Source organism: Uloborus diversus, chromosome 4, assembly GCF_026930045.1.
Source record: "Uloborus diversus isolate 005 chromosome 4, Udiv.v.3.1, whole genome shotgun sequence".
Classification (NCBI taxonomy): domain Eukaryota; kingdom Metazoa; phylum Arthropoda; class Arachnida; order Araneae; family Uloboridae; genus Uloborus; species Uloborus diversus.
This window is the reverse complement of record NC_072734.1, coordinates 67755052-67783008: the sequence shown is the minus strand read 5'-3', so window position 1 is coordinate 67783008 and position 27957 is coordinate 67755052. Positions and strand designations below refer to the sequence as shown.

At 32.7% G+C, this 27957-nt stretch overlaps 1 protein-coding gene across 2 annotated transcripts; it reads right to left on the bottom strand.

Moving 5' to 3' along the window:
* LOC129219763 (NFU1 iron-sulfur cluster scaffold homolog, mitochondrial-like) lies at positions 1 to 26254 on the bottom strand. 2 transcript variants are annotated; one of them, XM_054854062.1, is made up of 7 exons: positions 26039 to 26254; positions 25395 to 25477; positions 24748 to 24950; positions 20576 to 20689; positions 10844 to 10948; positions 3039 to 3173; positions 1 to 192 (listed from the first exon to the last, which is right to left on the bottom strand). In XM_054854062.1, the coding sequence occupies exons 1-7, from the start codon at positions 26104 to 26106 to the stop codon at positions 115 to 117; spliced, it is 786 nt and encodes a 261-aa protein (XP_054710037.1). In that variant the 5' UTR covers positions 26107 to 26254; the 3' UTR covers positions 1 to 114. The 2 variants fall into 2 exon arrangements, with proteins under 2 accessions (XP_054710037.1, XP_054710036.1); XM_054854061.1 differs by having other exon boundaries at positions 2 to 192; positions 10844 to 10953; positions 20575 to 20689.
* Between the last annotated feature and the right edge of the window lie 1703 nt (positions 26255 to 27957).

Below are 27957 nucleotides of genomic sequence, written 5' to 3'. Positions count from 1 at the left end.
CAACAAAGGTACTTATTTAACTTAATTCTTTAATTGTCATTCACTTTAGCAAACTTTATAATTCATTTCTAATAACTGTACAGAAAAAGGTATACATATATATAAATTTAAAAGTTATTCTTCGGAGCCTTTTAATTTTTCTTCTAACTTTTTGAATTCTTTCTCAGCTATCTCATCAACTTCGTCAGTGACCTGGAAATATAATACAGAAGATATTATTTCAGTTGTTAATAAACAAATTATTATTGGAAAAATGACATAATTTAGTTTTAAAGGACATTCTGTTTATTGTTCAATTTATCATTTAAAAACCCGTTTTAGTTGCCATGCAAAAAATACATTAATTCTTAACTTTATAAAGCCAAAATATATCTAGACATTTTCTGGTGCGAAATAAAAAAGACACAAGCATAGTAATGCTTTTGTATGAATGTCATTTAGTTCAATGAAGTGGACAGCTTAGTTTCTAATTTAGTACTTCTGATTTAAAAGTTTTTGCATACCCAATAACAGGCGAAGCTTTATTAGTGTTTAAAATAATGTGTGAAAATCAGATCAGCTCAAACTAAGTCATTAATCACCAAATGGTATGCAAGGAACAAATTGCAGCTGAAACCAGGGGCAGACTGGCCTGCCAGCCCATTAGCCCACGGGCCGATGCGCCCTCAAGTCTGAACACATTTTGTTATTTTTCATAAAAACTGTTTTATTATTTTAGTTTTTGGTGCAAATTCCTTTTTTTTTCTTTAAACCCGTAAACCTGTTTACTATCGGTTTTTTTTTACTTATCTTTACTCTTTTTTTTTACTCCCTTTAGAGGCCAAGGTTGACGTTCTCTTGCAGGACCCAGTCCACCCCTGGCCGAAACTGCATTCTATTTGAACTAGAATTAAGGACAATGGTAGAATCTAACAAAGCACTGATTGCTTTTCCAGCATAAATAAACATACTACTTTATTTCATGGTTTAAGCTGAGTTCAATAGTTTTTTAGTAAAAAAGCTAAAATGGGGGGAAAAGCTTTAGCAAAATGCTAAGACCTTTTGGGGAATGAATACGTTTGCATATCTTAGATGCCTTAATGTGTTTAAGTTGCAGTTGATAATTGAATTACAAATTTAACCTAATGTTTCTCAGCAAATGTAGCACTTTCTATGAAATATGGTATGTAAAGAATGATACACACTATTGAAAGAACACAATATTGATTCTTAAAATGGCCCAAGTGTGATTCCCACAATAAAATATTTATTGGTGACACTTAATCCCCATTAAGACTAAGTATTGTTAAACTTCATAGCAATTTGATCAATCTTAGCTATGACTAATATTCTTTTTCATACATAAGAACTTTGATACCCCATTTAATTCTTCAACCAATATATAATTTATTTTAAAACTTAGCAAGAGTTTGCAGGTGTGCTAATAGTATTTTCTGCAGTTGGTGATGCAGAATCGTCAACTTTTCTTATATTTAATAAATATTTATCCATTTGGACAATGATGCACCTTGAGAGTAAACTAGTTCCGAAGAAAAATCCAAGTAGCAAGTGATTCGAAATGCGAAACGTTGCTGCACGTGCATGAAATTAAAATGATGAAATCATAGCTTTCTCCAGAAAGAGCTCAAAGTTCAACCAATGGACTGCTTTCTCTATAAAACTATCCTCCCCCTCCCCCCATTGGAGAAAAGATGCCAGAGAGAGCCCTCTTTTTATCTCTCCCTTCTCACGAGAAGGGAGAAAAGTGTTTGGTGTTTGTCTGCTATGTGTGTATAACTCCCCCCCCCCTTTTTTTGCTTGTGTCTGACACTCAGCAAAAGGTTTGGGCAAAAAAACGAAAATGAATTGCTTCATTTTCTTAATTGGGAAAGTCTTTTCTGCAAAAAATGCGACCGTAGCGGAAACCCTACTTTATTTTCTGTGTAGAACAAAGCTTTGGTTTCTTTTTTGATGCTCTTTTTTTTTCTATGTAGTTAAATATGACAGAATGGCATTTAGTTTGATCTTTTATAAACTTATTGAAGATTGTTGATGTTGAGAGTTCTCTTCTGATTGTAAATAGGCACTTTTATACAACTTCATTATATTTGAAACTATGTCATTGCTGATATTTCAAAATCCAGTGTTGTTTATGTAATCAATGTAACACATAAATCAATAATGCCACTAACAATGAAAAAGCAACTAAAGCTTCTATTTTGAAGCAAAGGTGACTGTGGCGACTATTTCAGCCAAACTATGGCCAAAAACCGTGACAATTTTAGTGGAAAAACGACCAAAATACATTTAAACCCAAACTCCCTGGGTGAAAAAAATTGAAAATTTGCTTATAAGTTAACCTCTTACTTTCAGCAGAAAGAAAAATTGGGATTGGTTTCCCTCCCCCCCCCCTTTTTTTTTAAAATAAGAGTTTTAAAAAAAAGTAGGAAATGGAAATGTAACATATTCGTGATTAGAAATGAGTGTGATGTTCATATTTTTCAACAAGTGTCATTCTTCCTGCTTCAAATTTTTGTAGACGTTAAACTTTTCAGTTTGCAATCTGAATGAATTTCACTAAATTTTTTCTTTTTAATTTCTTTAAGCCTTATTGCATTAATTTTTCAAAAATGAGTGCATTTTTTCACAATCAGAAATATCACAAATGTGGCATTTCTATTCACTTAGTCGTTTACTGTTGTTTTTAGTTAGCAGTCAGACAATGAGGAATTATTACCAGAAAGTGTCAGTTCTTGTTTCTTTATTTTTGGAAAAATTGCCCCGCCTATTGGTCTAGCCTCAGTTATAAGTAGTCCCTTTTACACACCATGCAGCTAAGATATGTCTATTTATTGAAGTATCATTGTATTAATATGAAATAAATGTTAGTTTTAGTGAAGACTATTTTTCATATTACTGTCTACTAAAGCAACTATTTTTAATGCCGGAACACAATTGCAGCCGTGATAATGCAATCAATGTAACATTTGTCCCACAGTAAGTTCAATATTTATCATCCATAAAATAATAATTTTCACTAAAATAAATAATTATTATACCTGAAGAACTCCTTTTACTTCAGGAATATAAAACTGCAGCATATTTTCTACACCACTTTTTAATGTTACCACAGAGCTAGGACAACTGGTACAAGCTCCTAGCATTTTAAGTTTTACAATACCATCTTCAAAACCCTATAAAAACAAAGTATAAAATATATATATATATATATATATATATATATATATATATATATATATATATATATATATATATATATATATATTTGAATATATCAACAAGATTGAGCTAAATCTGACATTCTAATCCAATGAAATTGTAAAATTTTAATTATTTTTTAAACGTATAATCTCTAAGATTTTTCTAAAATTTAAGAGATTGAAATGAGGTACAGGGACTAAGCTCCCATGAGTTAAGCCCAGAGTCTAACAAAGGCACACAAAGTGACATACCCATTGTTACTTGGCACAATATAACACTATATAACGCTTGGCACTATAAAATTTAAATTAACTAAACTTCTAAACAGCTAGGCTAAAATTATAACTAATAATTAATCTATGCATTTAAAACACAAATATTTAATGAAAAAAAGGACCTTTATTTCCTCTTCTTCATTGGTAATGATTACTTATGTATTGCTCAATCCATTTGCACAAATGCCACATTGTTATGCATATATTTGCACTTTATTTCCGAATTTTAAACTTTAGCCTTTAATTGTTATACATTCAAATATAAGGAGCCATTATATATCATAATAAGTATCAACTATCTGAAAAGATTTTTTGTATCAAAAAAAGAATTATTTGTACATCTTGTGCAGCATAAATCATTAGGGCTCGACCGATGGCATTTTTTGGCCGATGGGCCGATGCCGATTGTTGACCGATTGTTCAAAGATGGCCGATGGCCGATTGTTTTCCTCCAAATGGCCGATGGCCGATGCCGTTGGCCGATGGCCAAAAAAAATAATAATAATAATAATAATAAATAAAAATAAATTGATAACATTGTCAGGGATTTAAAGGATCATTGATTCATTTAACTTTACTTCCTTGCTCCGAATAAGGAATTGTAATCACAAAAAAAATCAGATTTCGACCTAAATTTCTATTTTACGATCACCCAATTTAAACTTCACAAGTTTTTTCGGCACATCTGTACATGCATATGTACCTAAGAACATATAGATGATCAAACTGTCCATTTTGAACGCCTCCTTAGTTAATTATCGCAAATTCTCTTGTGATGTATTCATGTGCGTAAACTTGCGTCACTCAAAAACGTTATGAAATAGTAAGTTGAAAACTCATACGTATGTAGTGTGATCTAAAAGTTCGAGGACAAGTTGTATAAATCCTTACCCTGAATAGTTCACACTACCAAAGTACATATCTACAAAATAGTCACCTTGAACGACTATGCACTTCTGCCAACGTTCGTATAGCTTTTAGAAGGACTTCTAACAAGACATTTATCGCAACCTCTTGTAAGGCCTCTTGCGCTGCTGCTTTAACTTCACCGTTGGGAAGAAGTTGACTTTCATGTTGAGGATACACAGGGCGATTGGTCAATACTCTGATATGACAAACAAATAACATAACGTTTCGTCGGACTTAGCTCTGTGTGACTTTTACCTGTTCCCAGCAAAAAAACATTTGCATGGACGCCGCTTTCTTCCGTCAGGAGAAGATAAAGCTGCATCACAGAAGGTAGCGAAAAAATGGCTTCCAGGATCCAAAAGTTATATGAACATTGGCAGAATTACATAGTCCCTCAAGGTGACCTTTTGAAGGTGGATGTGCTTCGGCAATGTGAACTATTCTGGGTAAGGTTTTATACAGCTTGTCCCCCGAACTTTTGGATCGTACTATGTACAATCTATAAGGTGTAGATATGCTTCTCCTTTTTTGACTGCTGTATGATAGAAGACAAAGAAGAACAGTCAAAAAAAAAAAAAAAAAGAAAGAAAGAAGAAAGGAAGAAAAACAAAGAGACTGTTTAATAACAAATTGTTTTTTTTTTTTTGTTAAATTGAACATATAACTAAGATTTCAGTAATATCGTAATAATGTATGGATTTAGGTACACTAAACACAGTTAAAAAACATTAAATTATGTTGTTTAATGATTCAAAAAAAAATAAGAATAAAACTACGAAACCGTCAACAAATTACGCAATTAAAGTGGAAAGATTGCACGTAGACATTTTTTAGTCATCAAATTAAACAAAAAAGGTAACAGATAAATTACAATATTAAATCATACCAGGAATATTTCTATACTAATTTAAAATTTATGAACAGAAAATTTTGTATTTTTCATAAAAGCTATAACAGTGACATAAATTTTGCAGAAAAAAGAAATAGCCATGAAAAGAGCGAAGTTCTTAAAACGCAGCCACAATAAACAAACTCAATATTTACACCAAGTTAATAACTGAATACATATACTACTTGATTTGATGTTTGCACACATAATATTGAACAATTTGATTGTTTAATCTTTTATGAAGCACTACAAACAAGTTCAAATGAAATTTTTCAATTTAACAATAATTTTCTGAAATTTAAAAAAATGCATGGTAGAAAATCCTTAAAACTTTTCTACAACATATTATTAAAAATATGATGAAAACGAAAATAACTTATTCACTGATTTTATATAAATACATAAAAATAGTTACTTACAGCAGAAAAAAAAATCGATCACTATTAAAGATGCAAAAAAGATGGCTCATTACGAAATATAGGTGAAACAAGTTTAAGAAGTACGCAAAATGACATTTCTTGACCAAAATTAATATACGCTAAATATTTAAGAAATGCTTGAAACGACGAGGGTGGGGTAGGGGGTCACCCACAAACACACAACATTAAACTTCGGCCCCAACTTCGGCCTTATTTGTTTAATACAGAACCGCTACCACCAACGCCTCGGAAGAGTTTCTGAATCTACTTCAGCACTTCCGAAGAAAAAATTCAAAAGTCCCTTTGATTTCCGAATTATGTCACCATTCAAAACGTATTTAATCAATTTCTTACATTAATGCTCTAAATTCTTCCTAAACAATAGATAAAGCTTAAAAAAAAGTCTCCAATTTTTTGAATGGTGTTAGTTTTGAACAACTCAGAAGTACAACTAGAGTTTAATTTCAGAAATTAAGGGAGTGGGAGGAGGGGCACGCAAGTGTTCTCGGAAATACAAAAAATAGTCGTAAAAAATAGTTCAAAATAATCATAAACATTGAGCAGAAAAACTTTTAAAACTTGCACCCGAGTTTATTTTGATGTTCAGTGGCGGAGTTAAAATGTAGCAAATGTTGCAATTGCGCGAAAGACCCCATAACCATAGGGGAACTGTAGGAGTTACAAAAATGCTTGTGATAGATGTTTTACAACTTCTCTGATAGAGAAATAGAGCCCCAAAATGTATTTCAACGGGTTCCAAACTTGTAGTTCCGCCGAAGCGATACAGAAAAGACTGCATTACTGTGATTCATATTACAAATATCGAAAAATTAAAAATTACCATCGGTTCAACGGAATCTAACAAAATGAAACAAAACCGGTTTCGCCATCTCATATTTGTTTCCATGGTCTCCAATTCGGCAATATATCTCCAAATGATCGTCAGTCTGAGACGCTATATTAGTTTTGCATTGAAATACGTAGTTAATAGCCACAAAAAATGAGTAAATGGGCTTTTTAGAACACCTGATCGAAAACAAAAAGGGACGTGCACAACTGGAACGTACGCACACCCCACATGCGAAAATTTAGCCTTCTACAGCTTACCATTTTTGAGTTATGACTTATGAGAGATACATGTGTACATCCAGCAGCAAGAAACAACGCAACAATTAACTTGTTTGGTACCTGAATGCAGTATTAAAAATTCTTTCAGGGGTGACTAAAATAGAAATTCATACTGAAATTTAAGTAAACGATTTTATATGAAAACAATAACTCCCTTTACTTTGTATTAAAATGTAAAACTACAAAGATCCTTTTTTTTTCAAAAACATCGGCCAATTCCATCGGCTTTTTCATGTTTTTTAAGGCCGAAGGGCCGATGTTTCCTGCAAGTTAGCATCGGCCGCTAATGCCGATGCCGATGGCTAAATTGTTAAACCATCGGCGCCGATGCATAGGCCAGGCCGATGCATCGGTCGAGTCCTATAAATCATACTGTCATGCCTGCAACACCTGCAGATCATTTTTCAAGTCCAAAAGGTTTTTGAGAAAGTTGATACTTTATACTACAATACATTATTCACGTGCATGTTTAAGTGAGATCGACTGGAGGAAAGTGATCTTCAGTGACGAATCCTGGTTCAGACTCAGCGCTGATGAACCACACACATGCGTAGAGGTCCCTTGGCCAGCAGTCCGATTCGAAGCTTTTTATCTAGCAGCTTACAGTGATAACATAAGGTGTAATAGTGTGGGGAGCAATTTGTTGGGACACATTATATCTCTAGTCATCCTTCAAGGCAAATGGGATGAAAGGGACAGCTCCCAGATACACGAACGGCTTTTCAATGCTGATTGTATTGCATAGGATATCAAGTCACCCAAGTGCCATTTATCAGCAAGACAACAGTCGACCACATACGGACTGTACAACATTCCCAATGTCTTCAAGGATATGCCGTACTCCCATGATTTAAAAAGTCACCAGATCTCTTGCAAATACAGCACGTTTAGGACAAGTTGCATAGCTGCCAACATGCCAACTTAAAACATCTTACAATGTACGCCGTGGCTATATTTCCACTCTTTTTTGACCATTATAAAGCAAAGTATCAAAATTTGAAGTATTATAATATTTTCAAGTCCTTACCTTTACTTGATTTTTGCTTTTATAAGCAAAAATAATAATAAAATAAAATTAAATAAATTTAAAAATAGGTAAATAAATAAACTTTTATTTCTTTGAACTGACTTTGCAGCTTTCAAATATTGTCTATCAAATAATGTCTCAATAATGGTTCTTTTAACAGTAGTTTTTGACAGGTCTTGGTGCTTTTTTTTGAAAATATGATGTTTGATGTCATTAGCTATTCCTTGTTCGATCTTGATATTCGTATGCAAACTGAGCAAAATGCAAAGTGTGGTCCTTTTCATGATTCGAAGATTCTAGGATAATCTTCCGAATAACATTCCAGAAATATCAGGTCATATTTCTTAGCTTTAGAAATTTTAAATTTAAAGAATAGCAAACTTTCGAAGACTTCGTGTAATTGTTAGATAAAAATGCTAGATTATGTTTCTCACTTTTTACTATGCAATCTGCATTAGATTAATTTAGTATCAGTAATTCTAATAACAAACACATCACTGCACGTGATGATAGCCAGACAGAATGCCTTATGCGCGATGCACAACGCGTCAGAGATTTATCAGGGTTCGTACTCAATTTCAGAAATTAAATGAAGGAGTTTTGGAGGAGTTTTGAAGGAGTAAAATGAGATTTTGAAGGAGTAATTTTGAGCTATCCTCAAAAATTTTGTCACTTTTTTTTCAACAGATTTGAATTCCTTCCAGCTTTGTCACACTTTACCTTTCTCCTTCCCTTGTCACGTCTTATTTTTCATAAACATATTGTTATAATAACTGTGTGATGTCACTTTTTGGCACCCTCTCTTTCCCTTGTCACAATTTCATGAGCCCGTCTCCCCTCAAGGCATGACATCCTTTGTGGATGACTCTTTTTACAATGTCAAAAGTCCAATTTACTAAACAATTGCTTTTCTAACAAAATCACTTAATATAGTACATCTACTAATGTATTTTTTAATACTTAAGTACTGAACAAACTGACTTTTGCTACTGAGAGTGTAGCAGAGTTAAAAGCAATAATCACAATACTTGACAAAATAGCCAAGCACCATTTAAGCATGATTTAATTCACTTATGAAATGTCTTAGTCATCTAATAATATTTTCACATTCAACTTTTATGGCTTCTATAACCAATTTGTAAATCACATCTTAATGAAAAAAAAATATATCAAATTACTACATAAAAATCGCTCTTATATCTTCGCCCCTGAGACGAAGTTAAGTTGTCGATCGAAGTATTTTAAATTACTGTCATAGAGGACGATTATGTAGTCTTGATCAAAAAAAGAGGGAGTTTTGAAGGAATTAAAACCAAAATGAAGGAGTTGGAAGGGCCCTTCAAATTTTTTTCCTAAATGAAGGAGTATTGGAGGAGTTTTGAAGGAGCGTACGAACCCTGTTTATGCATAGGCCACGCTCTTCAGTTGAACGTCGCTGGAAAACCCCACCAATCACTTTGGTACTTCCTTGATGCTTGGAGGCAAAATGTATCATTCTGCGCTGAACTGCTTTGCCAACCGAGATATCGTGCCGAATGTTGGCTTCAAACAAAAGTCTTTAGGAGACGAGTAACACAGAGAATAACAGAGGAGAATCTTTTAGCTTTTCAACGTCGTTTACATCACGCCTTTAGGGGTTGCTTTCAAAAGTGCTGGAAGTAAAAGGAAATGTTTGCAATTTATTGTAAAATTAAAACCAGAAACCTAAAAATCATACAAATCTGCCATAAGACTACAATCGTACAAAACGTCTGAAAATTTTACAATGTATGGCTAAATTGTACAAGTTGGCAGCTATGAAATTGGTAAGGCAACTGCAACTGTCCCTGAATACAGGTGAATCAACTGACCAGTTACAAAGATTATGCAGGGGTCATGGGGGTGGGTGCCCTACTTGGTTCAATGTCACACCGTTTTTTGGCTTGTATAGCTACCAGAGGTGAAAATATAACTTACTGATTTTTAGCCTTTTTCATGCCATAACTTCATAATAATAATTTAAAAAAAATTAATTTGAATTTTGACCTCTTGAATTCAAATTATGTTTTTCGCAATCACGAGTGTGTGTGTGTATGTAGTGTGTGTGATTACGTGTGTGTGGGGGGTATGTGTATGTGTGTAGGCATGTGTGTTTGTGTCTGTGTGCAGGTATGAGTGTGTGGGTAGTTGTGTTTATGAGTGTTTGTGGGGGGGGGGGGGGATATGTATGTGTGTGTAAACATATGTGTTTGTGTCTGTGTGCAGGCATGAGTATGATGAGTGTGTGGGTAGTTGTGTGTAGGCATGAGTGTGATGAGTGTGTGGGTAGTTGTGTGTAGGCATATGAGTGTGATGAGTGTGTGAGTAGTTATGTGTGTAGGTGTCTGTATGTATGTGTAGGTGTCTGTATGTATGCCTGTGTGTGTATGTATGTGTGTTTGTGTATGTGTGTAGGTGTATGTATTTGTGTGTGCGTGCGTGTGTGTGTAGTTGTGTATGTATGCGCGTGTGTGTAGCATATGGATGCAACCTGGAGACAATTTTCGCTAGAGGAGCAGCATCGTGAGGAGCCGGTCGACGGTGATGCTGCAGAGGGTGCTGGCGGGGAAAATAAAATCATAGCACATCAAAACAGTCAAGTGAGAACAATAAGCAATTGTGATTGCTCAAAAAAATATTTTGTTCTGAATTTGTTATCATTTGCTCATCTCTACATACACTACACACATGTTTAGTTTCGTAAAAGTAGTACTTTTTTTCTGAGTGCATATATTTTTTGTGAGTGCATTTTAAGTAACAGCAATATATAAATCCAGGAATTCGTCATCTTCTATCAAAAATCGGATTGAAAAGGAAACTTTTCAAAAACTATTCCAGTGATACACTTGACGACATTTTAAATCAAAATGAAGTAATTAAGAACATTTTAATTTAAATAAAAACAATTATTTTAGGTACAGAACTTTTTTTTAAATTCATTATTTCTATGGAATGCTCTATTTAGAATTTAAATTACTTTATATATAATGTCTCCACCATCTTCTTGCACAACAGGTCGAATTCTGGTCTCTAGCAACTCTTTTATCATTTGAACTGTCTCATCATCATCATCATCTGCATCCAAATCTGCAATATTAATACATTATATTTACCTGTTGTTCACAAATATTTATGCTACTTTGGAAATCAGGTACAAAAGTAGTCAATCAAGTAACATATTTTGGTTTTCATACCCCAAAATAATGGAGTACATGTGATAGACATTTAGAGAATCACATTCAAAAAATATTTGCAATGTCTAATAAACAACAAGCATATGAAAGGTTTTATGTGTGTTAATTCTAAGTCCTAGTAAACAATCTAAGCTGATTTTTAGGCCCGACGAGAGGTCATGTCAGCCGAGTCCGAAACTAGGGGGCCCAGCAATACTGACACACAAAAAAGAAAGGATGAAAGAAAAAGAAAGGTAGGAACAAAAAGCGGGAAAAACTCTGAGTAAGAGAAAACATAAAGATAAAGTAAAATTTACACTTTTGGCACTCAAAATAGAGTTAATTGTTTCTAGTAAGCAGTTTTGATTTTTTTTCCTTTTTTACCCCTTTTTTCTTCTTCTTTACCCCATTTTCTTTCCCCTCCCCCCCCTTTTTCTCCTTTTCCCCCTTTATTTTTCCTTTTTTCGGAGATGGGAGGGGCCCAGTGACATAACTGACGAGGGGCCCGCCTTGGCTCTATGGCCCTGATGATTTTATATTTTTCTTTTACAACCTAACTAAGTGTACTCAGTTAAAATACAATGATAATAGCAGACCAGTTATATAACAAAGGAGGTTATCAGCTTGAAACATATTTTTTTTTTATAGATAGCTTTTCACTGAATGAAAAGATTTGGATAATTCTTTTTTCCTCTTTTTGATCCATAGAGGATGATCCTTAGAATATCACACTTTTATTTGATCATATTGATTCATTTGAAGAAAAAAAAATGCTTGGGAAGTAAGTACTATCATGTAAATTAGTTAGGCACTTATCTATAGAGGTAGATTTAGACTTCATGAGGCCCGAAGTTATTTCAGGCAGGGGTGCTCAACTAGGTGGGGGGTCTTAACCCAGACTGCTCTATCAAAATTTTTAGGAGGTGGGGGGGGGGGGAGAGGTTTGAGAGGTATTTTTCTCTGTTTTAGGGAAGATTCCTGTGTTTGGTGGGTCTTTGCAATTTTTAGGTGGGGGGAGTGCTCTTGCTTGAAGGGGGGGGAGGCATCCATGTTTCAGGTATGGGGCTCTTTGCACATGAGATTGAGGGAACACAATTTATCTTCAGTCTTTGTTGTTTTAATTGCATTTCCAACATTTTCCTTTAAATAAGTACTTTGCTTTTTATTATTCACTAGCTGCCTGCGCCGACCAGCTGGTTTGCCCTTTTACGCCATTACCCTTTCTATGCAACAAGCTGACCACGGTGGCTGTTTGGCTTACTTGTCATTCACCTTTTTATGCCAAAATTGCCACCTTAGATGTCTGTTTAAATAAAGTTGGCTGCAGTATTAATCAATCTAAATCTATCTTTATCAATATGAATAGGAATAAAATATTTTCGATATCTATCTCCACGCAGTTTTGTTTTGTGCCATTCTCCATTTTAAGCCGAGAATGCCGCCTGTAGTGACTTATATCTATTTATATGATCTATTTCAAAATTTTCTAATCTATTTCTATTTATTTTAACCTAACTGCCCATTCTTTAACAAAAACAAAGATCACTCAAAAACTGTGTGCTTTATTTTTTTTAATGAAACAGTGCAAAAAAGTAAAAACTTCTCTTCTGTGTTCCCTGTAGTGCCAAAACGTAGCGTTTGCAAAAAAAAAAAAAAAATCAGTTTTTATTGAATTAAATGCCCACAAATATGTTACTTAAAATAGATGCAGCAAAATGTCCAGGGGGGATGGAAAAGGAAGAAATGAATTCCCTAAACAACAAAAAAGTAAAGAAAAAGAAAGTGCTACCGTTAGATCACGTGGCCATGACGTCATGAAATATAGAAGTAAATAATACTTAAAAAAGGTAAACATTATAGTGATTAAGATCGACTGCTTTAATATTGAATTGAAATCAACATTGTGATTTCAAAGACAGGAAAAGAGCAAGGAATGTTTTTTTTTTTTTTTTTTTTTGAGTGATACATGTAGGATATGATGATGTTTTTCAGCATTAAAAAATTGTAGAAAAAAATATATGCATGTTTTTGAAAAAAAAAAATTCTGAAGAGGGAGCAATGTTTTGACTATTACATACTTAAATTTTAGAAAAGAGGCTGTTATACTTTTCACGGGATGAGTTAAGCAAAAAATGAAACTCAGAATAAAGTGCAAAATAAAGGTTTTTTCAAAAATTAATAAAAATTACGAAAATTGCTCTATTTGTAAAAATTGTTTTCATCACCATACAGTTGGATCTCTGTTTAATGACACTCTATTTAGCAACTTTATCTACTTAACGATGACTTTTCACACTCCTGGATGTTCAACATTAGTTTTAGAAGCATTCTATTTAAGTACGCATTTTACTTAAGGATGATTTTTTTGCGGTCCCATGAAAGTCATTAAATAGAGAGCCAACTGTATTCATAATTAAATTTCCTACATCTTAGTTTAAAAAAGATTTTTTTGGCACAACTGGTTTGGGGGTCTGTAGGATAAAAAAGTATAAAAACCTGCAAAAAATCATATAAAACATTAAATATTTTTTTAAACAAAGTTTTTTAGAAATACATTATAATCTTTGTTACTTTTTGATAATGTAGCTATCTATGGTGAAAAAATGGTTAAAATCGGTAAAATAGTTTTGAAGCTTACCATGGACATACATACATACTGAAGTAGCCATTTATGCATATAGATTTATCTATTTTTACAAAAAAAGAAGAAACAGAATACGGGGACTCGTGAATTACAAAAGCCAGGAACTCCAGGATAATCCTGGAAAAGTTCACCAATGCACATATATAAATTTGCATAAACATAGATTTTGCAACAATTTCTTCAATTAAATGATATTTGCATATGCTACATTAGCAATAACATATGTGTGTAATGATAACTAAGTCTTGGGGTTGTCCACAAATGATCACGCTTTGAGGGGGGTGACTGTGAGTTTGTAACAAGGGGGAGGGTGGGGGTAGAAAGAATTGTGACATCACACAACAATATGCTTATGAAAAAAAAATGACATCATTTTTGGACAGCCCCTTTGCTTATAATTTTGCACTAACTGCAAACATTTATGTTTCACAATAGCCAAGACATTTAGAGAATGATTTTACTTTTATTATTTTTACTTTTCAGTGCAATTTACAGTTGCGTAAATAGTAGTTACATTTTGTCTCAGTTCTCTATTGAAGTTGGATTTGTTCTGTTTTCCCTTAAAGTTTTGTTTACTATAATAAAAAAAAAATTTCAGAAACTTTTTTTTTTTTTTTTTAAGTTATTGAACTGAACTTTTACTTATGCAGTGATCATGTGCAAAAATAAAGTTAAAAGTAAAGCATTTTAAATTTAAAATTAAAAACAAATACTAAATGTGTCATAGCTGAATTTCTTATACTTCAGAGTAATGAATATTATATTCACACCCTACCAATTCCTTACCAATTTCACTTTGCATTAGTTTTTTTCTCATTCGTTATTTCCTTCTTGCAACAAGATCACGTCAGTAGACTATGCAAATTGCCAGTTGCATTTAACAAAACTCCCGACTCTTCGTTTCATCCTCTTTTTTTTTTCAATTTCAATTTGAGTCAGACTTGTTTTTTTGGGGGCAGGGGGAGGGGGGCTTGTTGAGCCTGCCCAATTTTACCGATAGCTTCGACTTGTTGCTCTTAACATGCATTTCATAGCTCTTAATGTTTAAAATAGCATTTCAGGTTTAAACTTAGATGTTTTGCTTCATTAATCATTTCAAGTGCGATGAGCTACTCATTTTTGCAATTTTCAACATTTTGTGAAATACGTCATTCTATATATCACAGCCATAATAAACAAGTTATTTTTAACTTTGGCTCATGATGTTTCACGAGATAAAGAACTATCACACTTCCTGGTTGAGCTTTCACTAAATGTTAATAGGCTTATAAAAGCTCACAGTTTAACAGAGAATCTACATAAATACAGTAGGATACCTTTATAACGCCGACCGGTATAGCCCAATCCTCTATAAACCCCACAACTTTTCAGAAGTAAACAATAAGTTTTACAGTTAAAAAAGTCTTGTTCTGCTTTGCAAACCTAAAAATTGTTAAACAAATCAAATTTTGAAACAGGGATTCATCTCTTTATCTTAATTCAAAGCTTTTAAATGATAATTTATATTCACAGTAAAAAAAAAAAATCTTTATTGCTTTTAAAAATGCAGCTGCTGTGCAAACCATGAAGCTAGCAAAAGTGCAGAATAATTCACTTTCTTTTGATTGTGATGCATATTTATTTGTCGATAACGATATATATAGTATATTGTATATTAGTGCTTTAATTCTCATTGAAGTTAAAACTTATTCTAAAGTGCAAATATGCAAAAAATTCCGAATATTAGTTTTAAAATTTGAAATGATCTGTTATAAAGTCAAAATCTGTATAATGCAAAAGATCTGGTCCCGGGTTGTGTGTTGTAACTACTGTATATACCATGTGATACTTCATAAAACTTAAATTATGATAGTAATAGGTAATTTGACAATAACTGACTAAAGACTTTTTGACAGATAGTGGAGAAAGTAGGAAAAAAGAATTAATTTGAATTTTGACATCTTGAATTCAAATTATATTTCTCGCAATGTCGTTTTTTTGCGTGTGTGCAGGCATGTGTGTGTGAGTGTGTGTGTAGGTGTGTGTTTGTGTCTGTGTAGCAGGGTTGCCAGATTTTAGAACAGTAAATATAGGACAGACTTCTAAGAGTGAAAGCGGAGGGGGGGGGGGGGGAATATTTTTTTAAGGTTGAGGGCAATTACTGGATATGGTGCATTTTTAAGGGGTGCTTTTCGATGTAGAATGTTTCTTTATGAAAAATTTGAGAAATTCAATCATATCAAAGCATTAAACTTTACAAAATGTCGCCGATCAAAGTATAAAAATCGTTTTCATTGCGATTACCGACGCATGCGCAGGGGTATATTTCCAACATTAGTCAATGAGCAAAGAGGAAGTAATCATTGGTCTGCCGCCCATGCCAAAACAAAAACCAAATTTAAATGAAAATAATTTTGCGTTTGCTGCCACATGATTTTCTTTTTGCTCTTTTTTTCACATTTTTTGCTATACTAAATTTTTTTCCTTAAAATAATGCCTCGTTTTGTAAAATATTGTAATAAGGGGAATACGGGACTTTAGCCGTCCCGTATGGAAGTTCCCCGGGACGCGGGACAATTTTTCAAAATACGGTACTGTCCCTTGAAATCCGGGACGTCTGGCAACCCTGGTGCGTAGGTTTGTGTTTGTGTCTGCAGTGGCGTAGCTAGACCCGACTTTCGGGGGGGGGGGGTTACTTTTATATATATATATATATATATATATATATATATATATATATATAATATATATATATATATATATATATATATATATATATATATGTATAATCGCTTGGAATTTTTTTCCTTTTCTTCTTTTTTTTTCTTTATCTTCTCTCTTCTTTTTCTCTTTTTTTTTGAGACTAACTTTTCGGGGGGGGGGGGGGGTTTGTCCCCAAAACCCCCCCCCTTAGCTACGCCCCTGTGTGTCTGTGTGTAGCACGGGCGTTGTTGGCACGGGGGACAAGTCCCCCTCAATATTTTGAACTCGTCAAAAGCCCCCCCTCAACATTCGAGAATAATAAATGCGCATACAAAAAATTCCGGTCTTACTCATGTGTGACAAAAAAAAAAAAAAAAAAAAGAAGAAGAAAAGATTTTGGACCAAAATAGACCTGCTGATCTACCAAGAAAACGAACAGAAAGTGACCCCTTGTTCAGCAAAAACTACCTTATCTATAACAGTTGAAGAACCATCTGAACGTCAGTTGATTCCCATCCCACACTGTTCGCTGTCCATTTACTTTCTTGCCTTTTTTGCCCTCTACTTCTTTTTCGTATTTCCTGTATCTTACTCCCCACCTCCTACTAACAAAACTCATTAAATCGACGATCCACCATTCAAATCCCCTCACCATGTTTCTGACCACTTGGATGGAGGTGCTAAATCTTTATTGGGATTCGCTTTGTGATTCCTTCTCTTGATCACATGGTCTTAGAAGAAAATTTTTTCTTAGAATTAAGATCAAGATCGAATCTATTCCCTGCAAAAAGTATGTTATTTTCTATCCAAACACAGCTGTTGGAGCAGCAATCTTCAGGCAAAAAAATTCTGCAACTCAAATTAACCATCATTTTCAATTTCTCCAAAACTTCAAGGCCCATTTTAATTCTTTTATAGTAAGTACTGCTCTCTTTTTTTTCTGCAGAAAAAGGCATTACGATGAACAGCTATTGGGGGTTCTCTCAAAAAATATTTGAAGACACCCTCATTAGAAAAATACCTCTCAGATTTCTGTTCCCTTTAGGGGGCCCCTCGATTCTTTTAGCGCCACCGACACTAGAGTTTAAATTGGTATCAGATATTTTTTCTTTTCTTATGTTTTCTTTTAGCCTAAATATGAACCTTAAAACAGTTTTGAAATGTATTCGTTTACAAAGCTGTTTGAGTTTTTCACTCAAATAAATAATTTTAAAATAACTTTTTTTTTCCCTATCTTTTTTCACTGGTAAAATAAGCCTTTCTCAAAAAAGCGAAGATTATAAGAAAGTTTTTGGTATTTCATTTTTATTTTTCATAGTTTTCATCAACAAGTTAATATAACATTTCAGACGAAAATAATGATATTGCGCTACTGATAGAATAAATTTTTGACAACATGAAAATAAAAGTATTTCACTATTTATTGACAGTTCACAACAAAAAATATTTTATCCATATATTTTTCTAATACATTACATTACTTCTAAGATATATGAAGGTTGAAGAGGGGATTCTGGTTACTCTCTCCCTCTCCACCATAGAAGAAATATCTTAATTTCATGCTTTGATTGTCTTTTGGCTTGCAAGAATAGTGACCAAAAATGCACTAAAAATTAATAATTTAAGTTCTTAAAATTCAAAACTTTTCTTGTTTCTTGTAGCAATAATTTTAAAAATTTCATTGTTATAAACATCAGTAAAATTTGCATTTAAATGAATGCGTACATTGCTGAAGGTAGACGTTACTGGTATAAATACTGAAAACTCGAAGTTTGGTTGGAATTCCTAATTAATGGTAAATTTAAAATGGTTCACAAATCTTTTGGAGTTTATTTTCTCTAGTAAAAATCGCACTACAAAGAAGGGATTGAATGAAGGGTCTGCCTGGTCGAATCACTCGGTTGCTTTGGTCTGTAATAATTTATGTTGAGAACATTAATTTTTCCAATTATAATTTTATAAATTACTGTCCTTTAAGTTATACACAACTGTACCATACAACAAAATGTAGTGGAAAATTATATTTAATTAAAAAGTTTGTGTGCTGAACCCTTGGAACTAGAAACTGTGCAATATAAATGATAATTTTTTTTTTCTATTTAACTTGAAAGTTCCCAAGAAATAAATAAGTTACATTAAATTATATAAAGTTAATATTTATATGAACAACTTTAAATTGCTTCAAAATGAAGCAGTTAAAATATTACATTCTTGAAACATTTCTAGCTTTGAAACTTCCAAAAATAAAAAAAAATCGCACCAGTTTTTAAAATCTACCGGAACAGATGTCGCAGCAATGAGAAGTCTTAAGGAATTTCTTTTAGAATTATATTTTAGTCCTTTGTTATAAGTATAAAATTTCAGTTTTATTTATTTAAATATATTGATGTAGCGATAAACATTTACTCAATTCCCAGTCTTTGATCAAGATTATTAATACTAATCTAGGATTATAGCATATTCAGAGAATTATAAAATGTAAATAAAAGCTGAATTTTTAACTTTTAGTTTTTATAAACCTAAATGTGAGGAGAATGCCCTTCCTTGCGCATCTAATTTTGATCTAAAATTTAAATATTTTCTCTCTAGATAATTAAATTCATTTACAAAATGAACATTGATATAGGACTATAAAAGAAAAGTGAAAGATTTAAAAAGTTTTAATTTAATTATTTATTTTAAAGAAAAAGGCTTCTGGGTGAATTATAGGTCAATGTGTGAATTGACGCACATTGTTAATTATACTTTTATTTCTTTGAAAATTGAATGGTACGGCTTATTTTGCCATTATCCTTCTAGAAATGAATCAATTTGTTCTGCCTTATCTTTCAAAGATAAAAACGGATTTAAAAGAATACATTTTTCTATTCATGTTATTTTTACTGTTTATAAGTAAATGCGAAACGAAAAGTGTAAGTTAAAGAAATAAATAAAAAATATTATAATAGTATAATAGTGCAAAATATATCAAAAATAATAACTCTGCTGCTATAAATTAACATTGAAGTTATTGATATTTTTACATCACTATTTTCTTGATATATTTACGATCAGTGATCAAATGGATATTCAATTTTGTGTTCGATGTTCAGTCGACTCTCGGTATTTCTTGGCATTTTACGGCAATGCCTGGTATTTTGCACTACAAAATACCAGGGAAAAGGAAGTCCGTTATCTAGTAAGTTTTTTTTTGGAAATTTAAAACTTCTGCTTGTGAAATGAGTCGAGCTATTCTCCCTTGAAAATAAAAAGTGAAAATATTGTTATCCATAAACTCCCTTCTTTAAGAGAGAAAAAGGGTTTCTTGTAACTCGGAAACACGTGCTAGCTGTTTCCTGAAAATTTGTGCCTATGAACTTTGCTTTGTATTCTTTTACTTTTCAGCACACAGGTATTTATTTATAATTCTTACTTATATTTATGATTTCATTCTTTTTATTTTTGAGATGCAAGGCTTCCCGTTTCTTTTTACATCACTAAATTAAAGTTTCCATTTTCAAAAAAAAAGAACAAAAAGGGGGGGGGGGGGTATAATCTTTTGGTGATTGTTCTGCATTGCATCAATCGTCCCCCTCAATAACGAAGAGTCAGCGACGCCCATGGTGTGTAGGTGTGTGTTTGTGTCTGTGTGTGTCTGTGTGCAGGCATGAGTGTGTGGGTATGTGTGTGTGTGTGTATATGTGTGTAGGCATGCGTGTGTGTATGTAGGCATGGCGTGTGTGTATGTATGTGTGTAGGATACGGACACAACCTGAAGATGGTCTTCGCTAGAGGAGCAGCATCGTGAGGCCGGTTGACGGTAGTGCTGGCAGAAGGAGGCGGGAGGAAAATAAAATCATAGCACGCCAAAAACAGTTATGTGAGAACAATAAACAATCGTGATTGCTCAATAAAGTAGAAAAGCCATCCAACATTTTTAAATGAAATATTTAACAACATATATCTTTAAACAAAATAACCTTTTCTGTATGAATTGTAAAGACGTGCTAAGCATATTTGATGAAAGTATTTTCCATTGAATGTTACTTTCATTAGATTTCTCTTGGATCTAGATATTGAATTCGACTTGAACATTTTTTTTAAATTTAAACATACCAAAGCAAAAATGTTCTTGATTAAATTTTGTAGATAAATACTTGCAGCTTACTTGAAGAAATGTTCTAAATTTTAACTAATAAGAATGGATTGAAATTAAACAAGTTAACTCACCATTTTCTGATGATTCTCGCTCAGCAGTAACAACGGGTAGACCAGTGGCAAAAAAATCCATGATAGTGGCATAAATTTGAGGTTTTAAAACTTTCCATTCAATATCATCATCTGCCTAAACATTCAAAATAATTAGTGATGAACATTTTTTTAGAGCAGTAAAATTTTAAAAGATGATCATTAAATTAAAGTAAATTTTAACTCATGAAAAGAAGGAAGTTAAAGAAATCTAAATGAAAGTACAACAGAACGCTAATTATCTGAATCGCTGATTATCCAAATCGCTTTCAGAATCTAGAAAAAATAAATAAAATAAGGAGAAAACACAATGCGCGTCGAAAAATAATGATTCCGTCTATGTGGCTGTAGTCTAGCAGCTTGGATCAAAATTTTCAGCAAGAAATGCCTTTTATTTACCTTACCATATGTACATAGTACACACTGTACTAAAGTAAAGTCCTTGTAAGTAAGCTTAGCATGAAAAGTGTTACCTTTTAATTTTATTAATTAAAATTTCTCTTTCTTTAATTTTTTTTCTCTCATTTTCAACATAAATTAAGTAATTGATCAATAAACTCTTTTATCCAAAATATCCAAATATCCGAATGGGGTCCAGCTCCAATTGATTTGGATGATTGGAGTACTACGTAGTAACAAAATTTTTTCATTAAAATTCAATTGATAAGTGAATGCCTTTAAAAAAAATCCAAGCAATAATTTACTAACATTTATTTATATTTAACCAAAAGACAGCAATATTTTACACCATAAATAATTATTTAGCTGGAAAAGTCAATTAATGTTACACGATATTAGAATTTTTAAAAACAATCATCATCTACAAATACATGAGAAAACTGCTGAGATCGAAACTATTCTTAACCTTTTTTGAAAATCCAATCAGTTAAATGATAAGTAAAACCATTTTAATATTATACTAAAAAAAATTGTAATTAAAAGCTTTTATTTATTTATTTACTAGTGGCACTAGTGATGTGGATCGGGTAAATACCCAGCGGGTAGGTAAATATTTTTTGGGTATTTACCCAAGGCCTGGGTAAATACCCAAAAACTGGGTATTTTAGAAAAAAATGCAAAAAGTGAATGAGAATTTTTTTTTTTAAATCTAAATATGAAATAATTGGTAAAACTGATACTTACATATGTATTACACAGTTTATAATATTTTTTATTGAAAGACTTTATGAAATTATGAAAGAAACATATCGTGAACCAAAGAATCTTTCTTTACAATGCCATAATTAGAGAAGATGTTTTTTTTTTTTTTTTGGTAACCAGTTAAGCTTTTTACTTTTTGCAGAATAAAGCTTTTTATATGTGAAATTTGGCTATCAACATTGATTAGGCATATCCAACACATTTAATGTGAATATCATTTTAGCTTCCTGAGTTGTTTCACACAATAATTCTTTACATGTGTGATCAAAATACAAATTTTAGGGGAAAATTTATTGTTTTGTATATGGTTGTTTATACAGGGTGTTCTGTTTTAACCTGCAAGACCTTTATGTTTGCAACCGTTAGTCCTAGATGCATACTTCCAATTGCAAAAATATTTCAAATCAGATGCAGAATAAAGATTTTGAAAGTTTGAAGCAAAAATAAAAATGAGTCAAAAACTACAAAATTTAACTTTTTATACGACCCTAGGTCCCCTAACTTATATTTAGAGAAATGATCTGCATTTAAAACTTACCGACACAAAAAAACTTGACATTTGTGCAATCAAAACTCAAGGAGATACTCCATTTGAAAGTTTTAAGGGACCATGCAGAAGATGAGATTAGAACTTATTACCCTTTCAGAAGAATGATAGGTTGGCTAAGTAAAAAACACAAGGTATTTACATTTTTTTATTTCTATTCAAAAATTCATGCAAATGTTATGCCGTGATATGCAAAACACGCTGCAAAACCTCGAACAATTTGAAAAACCACTCTGCACACATATAATTTTATATAAGCACTCATTAACTGCTATATTTTTCCCCCAAAAGATGTTACTGATGGCGAGTGTAAAGTGGTGTAAGACACAAAACGCTGCTAAACACAACCGCTCACAAACGGTCGTTCTAATGTCAAACTTTTTTTGTTGGAATTGTTTTTCAATGGAGATTATTTCCCTAAAGATAAGTCAGAGGACCTGGCGCCCGTGTATAAAGTTAAAATTTGTATTTTTTTACTCATTTTTATTTTCACTTTAAATTTTCAATATCTTAAGTCTGCATCTGATTTTGAACATTTTTGCAATTGGAAGGGTAAATCTAGGACTAATGGTTGCAAAAATAGAGGTCTTGAAGGTTAAAACAAAACTCCCTGTATATATACATAGTGGAATACATGCAGAAAAGTATTTTAGTTGAATATAAATTTTTGAAATAAATACCCGGGTAAATACTCATTTTGGGTATTTACCCGGGTATATACCCTGGGTATTTACCCCTAAAAATAAATACCCAGGTATTTTACATCACTAAGTGGCACCCACATGGCTTTGCCCGTAATAGAAAATTAAAAGGTCTTTTGGTTCGCCTGTATATTTACAAATAATGTATGATGAATTTCTCGCCAATTGACTTGCCCATGTTACGGTTCCATGTTATGATAACTTGGTAATTTACTCGTCCATCTTATGATAATTTTGCTCGGGAAAATGTTCTTAAAATTGGAATAGAGAAAGAGCAAATTCGAATTTTCAAAAAATCGCTTCGAGGTACACATTCTCATGCTACAAACTAATTCTGTGCCAAATTTTATGAAAATCGGCCGAACAGTCTAGGTACTATGCACCTCGCAGAGATCCTGACAAACAGACAGAGATCCGGACAGAGAGAGAGATCCAGACAGAGAGACTTTCAGCTTTATTATTAGTAAAGATTTTATTGTGGTCTAACTGCAGAGGGTGGACTTTGCAACTGGGAGGAGGAGAAACTCAAGAAACATTTCTGGTACAACTTTTGATGGCAAAATAATTCATTATTCAATACATTTTCAGTAATCAATGCAAAAAAAAAAAAAAAAATAAATAAATAAATAAATAAAATTAATTCATTAATGAAACAGTAGTGATAAAAAACATATAGAAGAGGAGTAGGATTTCAGGAAACTTATAAGGCGGTGAAATGAAAAGTTTTAGCTCGATTTTATGTCATTTTGGGAAACTAAGTTTTTTTACTAAAAGTACTTTTGAGATATTCTTGATAAAACATAAGCAATTTATTTAGTCAAAACTGCTCCATAATGAGTTATTTTAACTTGATTAAAGCGTGGTGATTCAAATCTGGAAAAATTAGATATGAACTTAACTGAATGTTTTGAAAAAAAAGTGAGTAACTTTTTTTTTTGTTTAATGCCACATATGTCAAAAGAGAAGTTTAAATAATTGAGGACTCTACATGGGCACTCATAAGGAGAGAAAGGGCGGAGGGGTTCAAGTTAATACTGTCTATTTTTAAATAAATTTTAACCATAAATATAAAACTATTTCAATGTAAGCAAATAATGAGTAGCTGTTGTTAAAAAATAAAAAATATTTTAAAGTTTTAGAAATTTTAATCTGCTCAGAATTTGCTTTCATAATTATGGCAGTGAAAAGCAAAGAGATGTAAGAGGACTTTTTTAAGTTTCGAGAAAAATGCATCTGAAGTTCAGATCCTAGGTGGGCTTTCATCGAAATTTTTTTCTGATTCATGCTGTATAGCAAATACTACCAGGACTACTAGTACGATGTCTTGCCCGAAGACAGAGGAGATGTTCTCCTACAGTTGTACTGTTTATCATCTTGAAATTTTTAATTTTGGCACTTATATCCCTTTGCTTCTCACTGCCTCAACTGTGAAAATGCATCTTAGAGAATAGACTTTCACTTGTCTTTTAAGAAAAACAAAAATATAACTCTTCTTAAAATGGTTAAGTCTGTCTAAATTCCAAAATCTGCAAATTTAATATTTTCAGCTTTATAAACAGAAAAAGGTAAGTTTTTTCCTTTAAATTAAAGCCTTGAAACATAAAAATTTTCTCAGTTCCCCTCTAAAATTTCATTTATGGGCGCCCATGGGATTATCTGGCATACACTGTAACTTTATTTTAAAAACTAAGAAATTGGAAGTATCAGAAGCTTTAAATCATTTATTATCAACTAATTTAAAATTACCTTTGATACTGTTATAAAGTCAGGACCAAAGAAAACAGCCGTTACTCCTTCAATCTGGAATAACTGACGAGCAAGAGGAGACTTTGATGCAGTAGAAATATTTGGCACATCAAAAGTACCAGATTCTAGGACTGGAACACCAGGAAGAAACTTTAAACTATTTGGGTTTGGAGTTTCTTGTGTTTGTATGAAGAGAGACCTTTCTATAATATGTTAAATAAAGGAAAAAAAATATTGGAAACAATCATAAAAATATCATAAATCAGGAATGGGTAGGAAATACCAAATAAGTTTCTGAGCTATTGCTATTAGTCTGTGGTGCTCAACTTACGGCCAGCTTGCTTTGGGCCTGTGAAGCTGATCCATGTGACCCATTGATATAAATAATAATAATAATAATAATAAATAAATATATATATATATATATATATATATATATATATATATATATATATATGATAATAATAATACTATAACAGGCCATAATGCAAATTCAAAATTTTAGCTTCCATATCTGATGATAAAATCTTATATTTTTCCTTTCCTGTTTTGCAAGGTTTCTAAAGGAACTTGAATACAATAATTGTATTCAAGTTCTAATATTAATAATTCAAGTAATAAAATTAAATTAAATATGTTCAACTTACTTATGTGATAATTTTTAAAGTTGATTCCTTTAGGCCACTTTTCAGATACAAGAAATTTCCAGTTACAATTGTTTGTGGCAGTTCTAGCATTGTGAAAAGAAAAAACGTAATATTAAAGTAAAATAAACAAATTTGTTACAGTAAAAATAACTTAAAACAAATTATAGTAAAAATATACATAAAATAACAAAAGTAAGTATGCAACACTTCTCAAAAAAGAGAGATAAAGAAAAAGTCGGCGTTCCTCAAACTTTTCTTGCCATTAATATCTTATGGCGTAAAATATACAAACAAAAAATCATCTTTAATCTGGTACGAACAGCATAGTTAAATTCAAAGCTTTAAAGAAATAAATATGGAAAAAACATTAAATAAATGGTGAGTACACTTTTAAAGGCTTATTTGTGATAGCCTTTTTTTTTCTACTTCTTGGTTCAAAATAACAGTAGGTACTTCAACATTTAGAAGGTTTCACGAAAAAATTGAAATTCTATTTTTAAAGCTTCGATTGGAGGATTTAATTAAAAGCAGCCTTTTATACAGGTATGCAGGGAGAAATTCATTGAGGGCATAAGTATTGATCGATCCCGTTCCAGACTGATAGGTAAATCATGTATAAAGATATAAATTGTGAGAAAACAAACTTGTTATTCGTTAAGGTAGAAAAAGTTCGTAAGCTCCTCATGCAAAGTCTCTTTAAAATATTTGCCATCTATATCATATGAAGCTTTACTAAATTAAGAGAAAATCATCAAAATACAAGATTTATTTGCATAAATTTGTTTTAAATATTGGTGAAGTTATTTAGACACACGGCAATTTGTCAGCCAAGTTCGTTCTGCTTTACGCATACGACCTGTTTGTTTACATATTGTAACAGTTACGGTCCTAGCTCAAGATATTTTTGATAGTTCTTCGTCGTTCGCTGACCTCAACTGGGTCTACCGGTGACTAAATGCTTATGCCTAACTAACCGCTAGCGTTCGACGAGCTCAACCGGTAGCAACCGGTCAATTGATCACTTGACAACTGTACATACTAAAACATACATCTGCAAAATCTGACATCCCTGAAAACTAATAGATGCTTCCATTTCCGCGTGTAAACCGGATGTTTGTCTTTCCATGCAATCCGTGGTTAGGCAGTAGATGAAGTCAAGGAGGATAGAAGAAAGGGGAGACGCCGAAAGTCGCAAACTTGCCACCGCTGACAGAGGCAGGTAAGGGGGCAGAGAGCTGAGAAGGATTCGAAGGATCCTGTTCTAAAACATCTCCCCCCCCCCGTAAGTTAGTAAACACGTGTTTTCGTTTCAAAGTGTTTCTCCTTCACGAGCTGACTCAGCTGACTGCTTACTATTTCCGAGAAATCGGTATTCAGCGAAAGGAGTAGTAGGGAATCAAGGGTCTGAGTTGTCCACTCAAGTTCTCCCACCAAAGGGTGACAGAAGAAAGACCATGGTTTCAGGAAATCAACTTATTCTGTAAACTAGAAAATTTGCAGAATGCGCAGAATATAGAATTGAGAAATGAAGGCAGAAAAAAGAGAAAGAAACCTGTTATAAAATAAATTCAAGAGTGCGTTATTAATCATCTAAATTTAAAGGAAGTGTTGAAACGTTAATTAAAACGTTATTTTACAGAGATCAATGGTCCTCTTAAAACTGTCTACTCCCTTGTTCATTACCACCTCTTCCGGTAAGCTGTTCCAAGGTTCCACTACCCTGCTAAAATAATAATTTTTTCCTAATATCCATGTTAGCCTGAGATTTACCACTGTCCTGTTTTCAGAGCTAAACTTCAGCCCCGTAACATCTTTCATTTTAATAAATTTAAACAACTGAATCATGTCCCCTCGTCAATTCAAATTTGTCTTGTAATTTAAAAAATCTTGCTTGCTTCTTTAATAGTAAAAGATGATAGCGTGTTTTATCATAGGAAAATGGTTTTAGCACACAACACCTTGTCAGTTACTTAAAGATCAAATTATCGAAGAGGTTTTTTTTTTTTTTTTGAGCAATCACGATTGCTTATTGTTCTTATTTGACGGTCCTTGGCGTTGTGGTTCCTTTTTCAGCTTGGGACCAGGGGGCCTCTGCAGCACCACCGGCCTCCGGTCCTGAGCACCGTCCCCTGGTAGCAGCTCTGGGGCGCCGACTTGCAAAAATTATTGGGGGATCCCGACATCACCGGGGGTTTAGGGTGTTATGTAATCCCTCTGAGGTCTCCCACCCCAAATAAAGGTCAGATTTTTTGTACCTTGAAAATGCCATATTTTCTGGTGTGTATAATTTTAACAAATAAACAGTATGTGACACGGCGTTTTCGAAGTAAAAGAATCTAAAAATTGGTTTACAAATTTTCTGGTTCAACTTTTAAATTATATATCACTTGTCTTAATAAGCGATTTTTTTTTGTTCTGTTTGATGGGGAGCCGCACAGTGCCGTAGCCAAGCATTGATATTATAAGGTAGGAAGGACACTTGACTTGAATGGAAAGGCACTCCCAGAGACGCCGATTTTTTAAAAAATGGGGGGGGGGGGGGGAACCATGGGAAATTTTCTAA

What these genes read in the sequence shown, in the direction of transcription:
- LOC129219763 (XM_054854061.1), bottom strand. Translation starts at nt 26,106, where the DNA reads ATGGCAAATATTTTAAAGAGACTTTGCATGAGGAGCTTACGAACTTTT. An exon ending in CTTTAAAAATTATCACATAA is followed by an intron (nt 24,951 to 25,394) that starts GTAAGTTGAACA and finishes AACATATTATAG; the next exon opens with AAAGGTCTCTCTTCATACAA. An exon ending in GCGAGAATCATCAGAAAATG is followed by an intron (nt 10,954 to 20,574) that starts GTGAGTTAACTT and finishes TTAATATTGCAG; the next exon opens with ATTTGGATGCAGATGATGAT.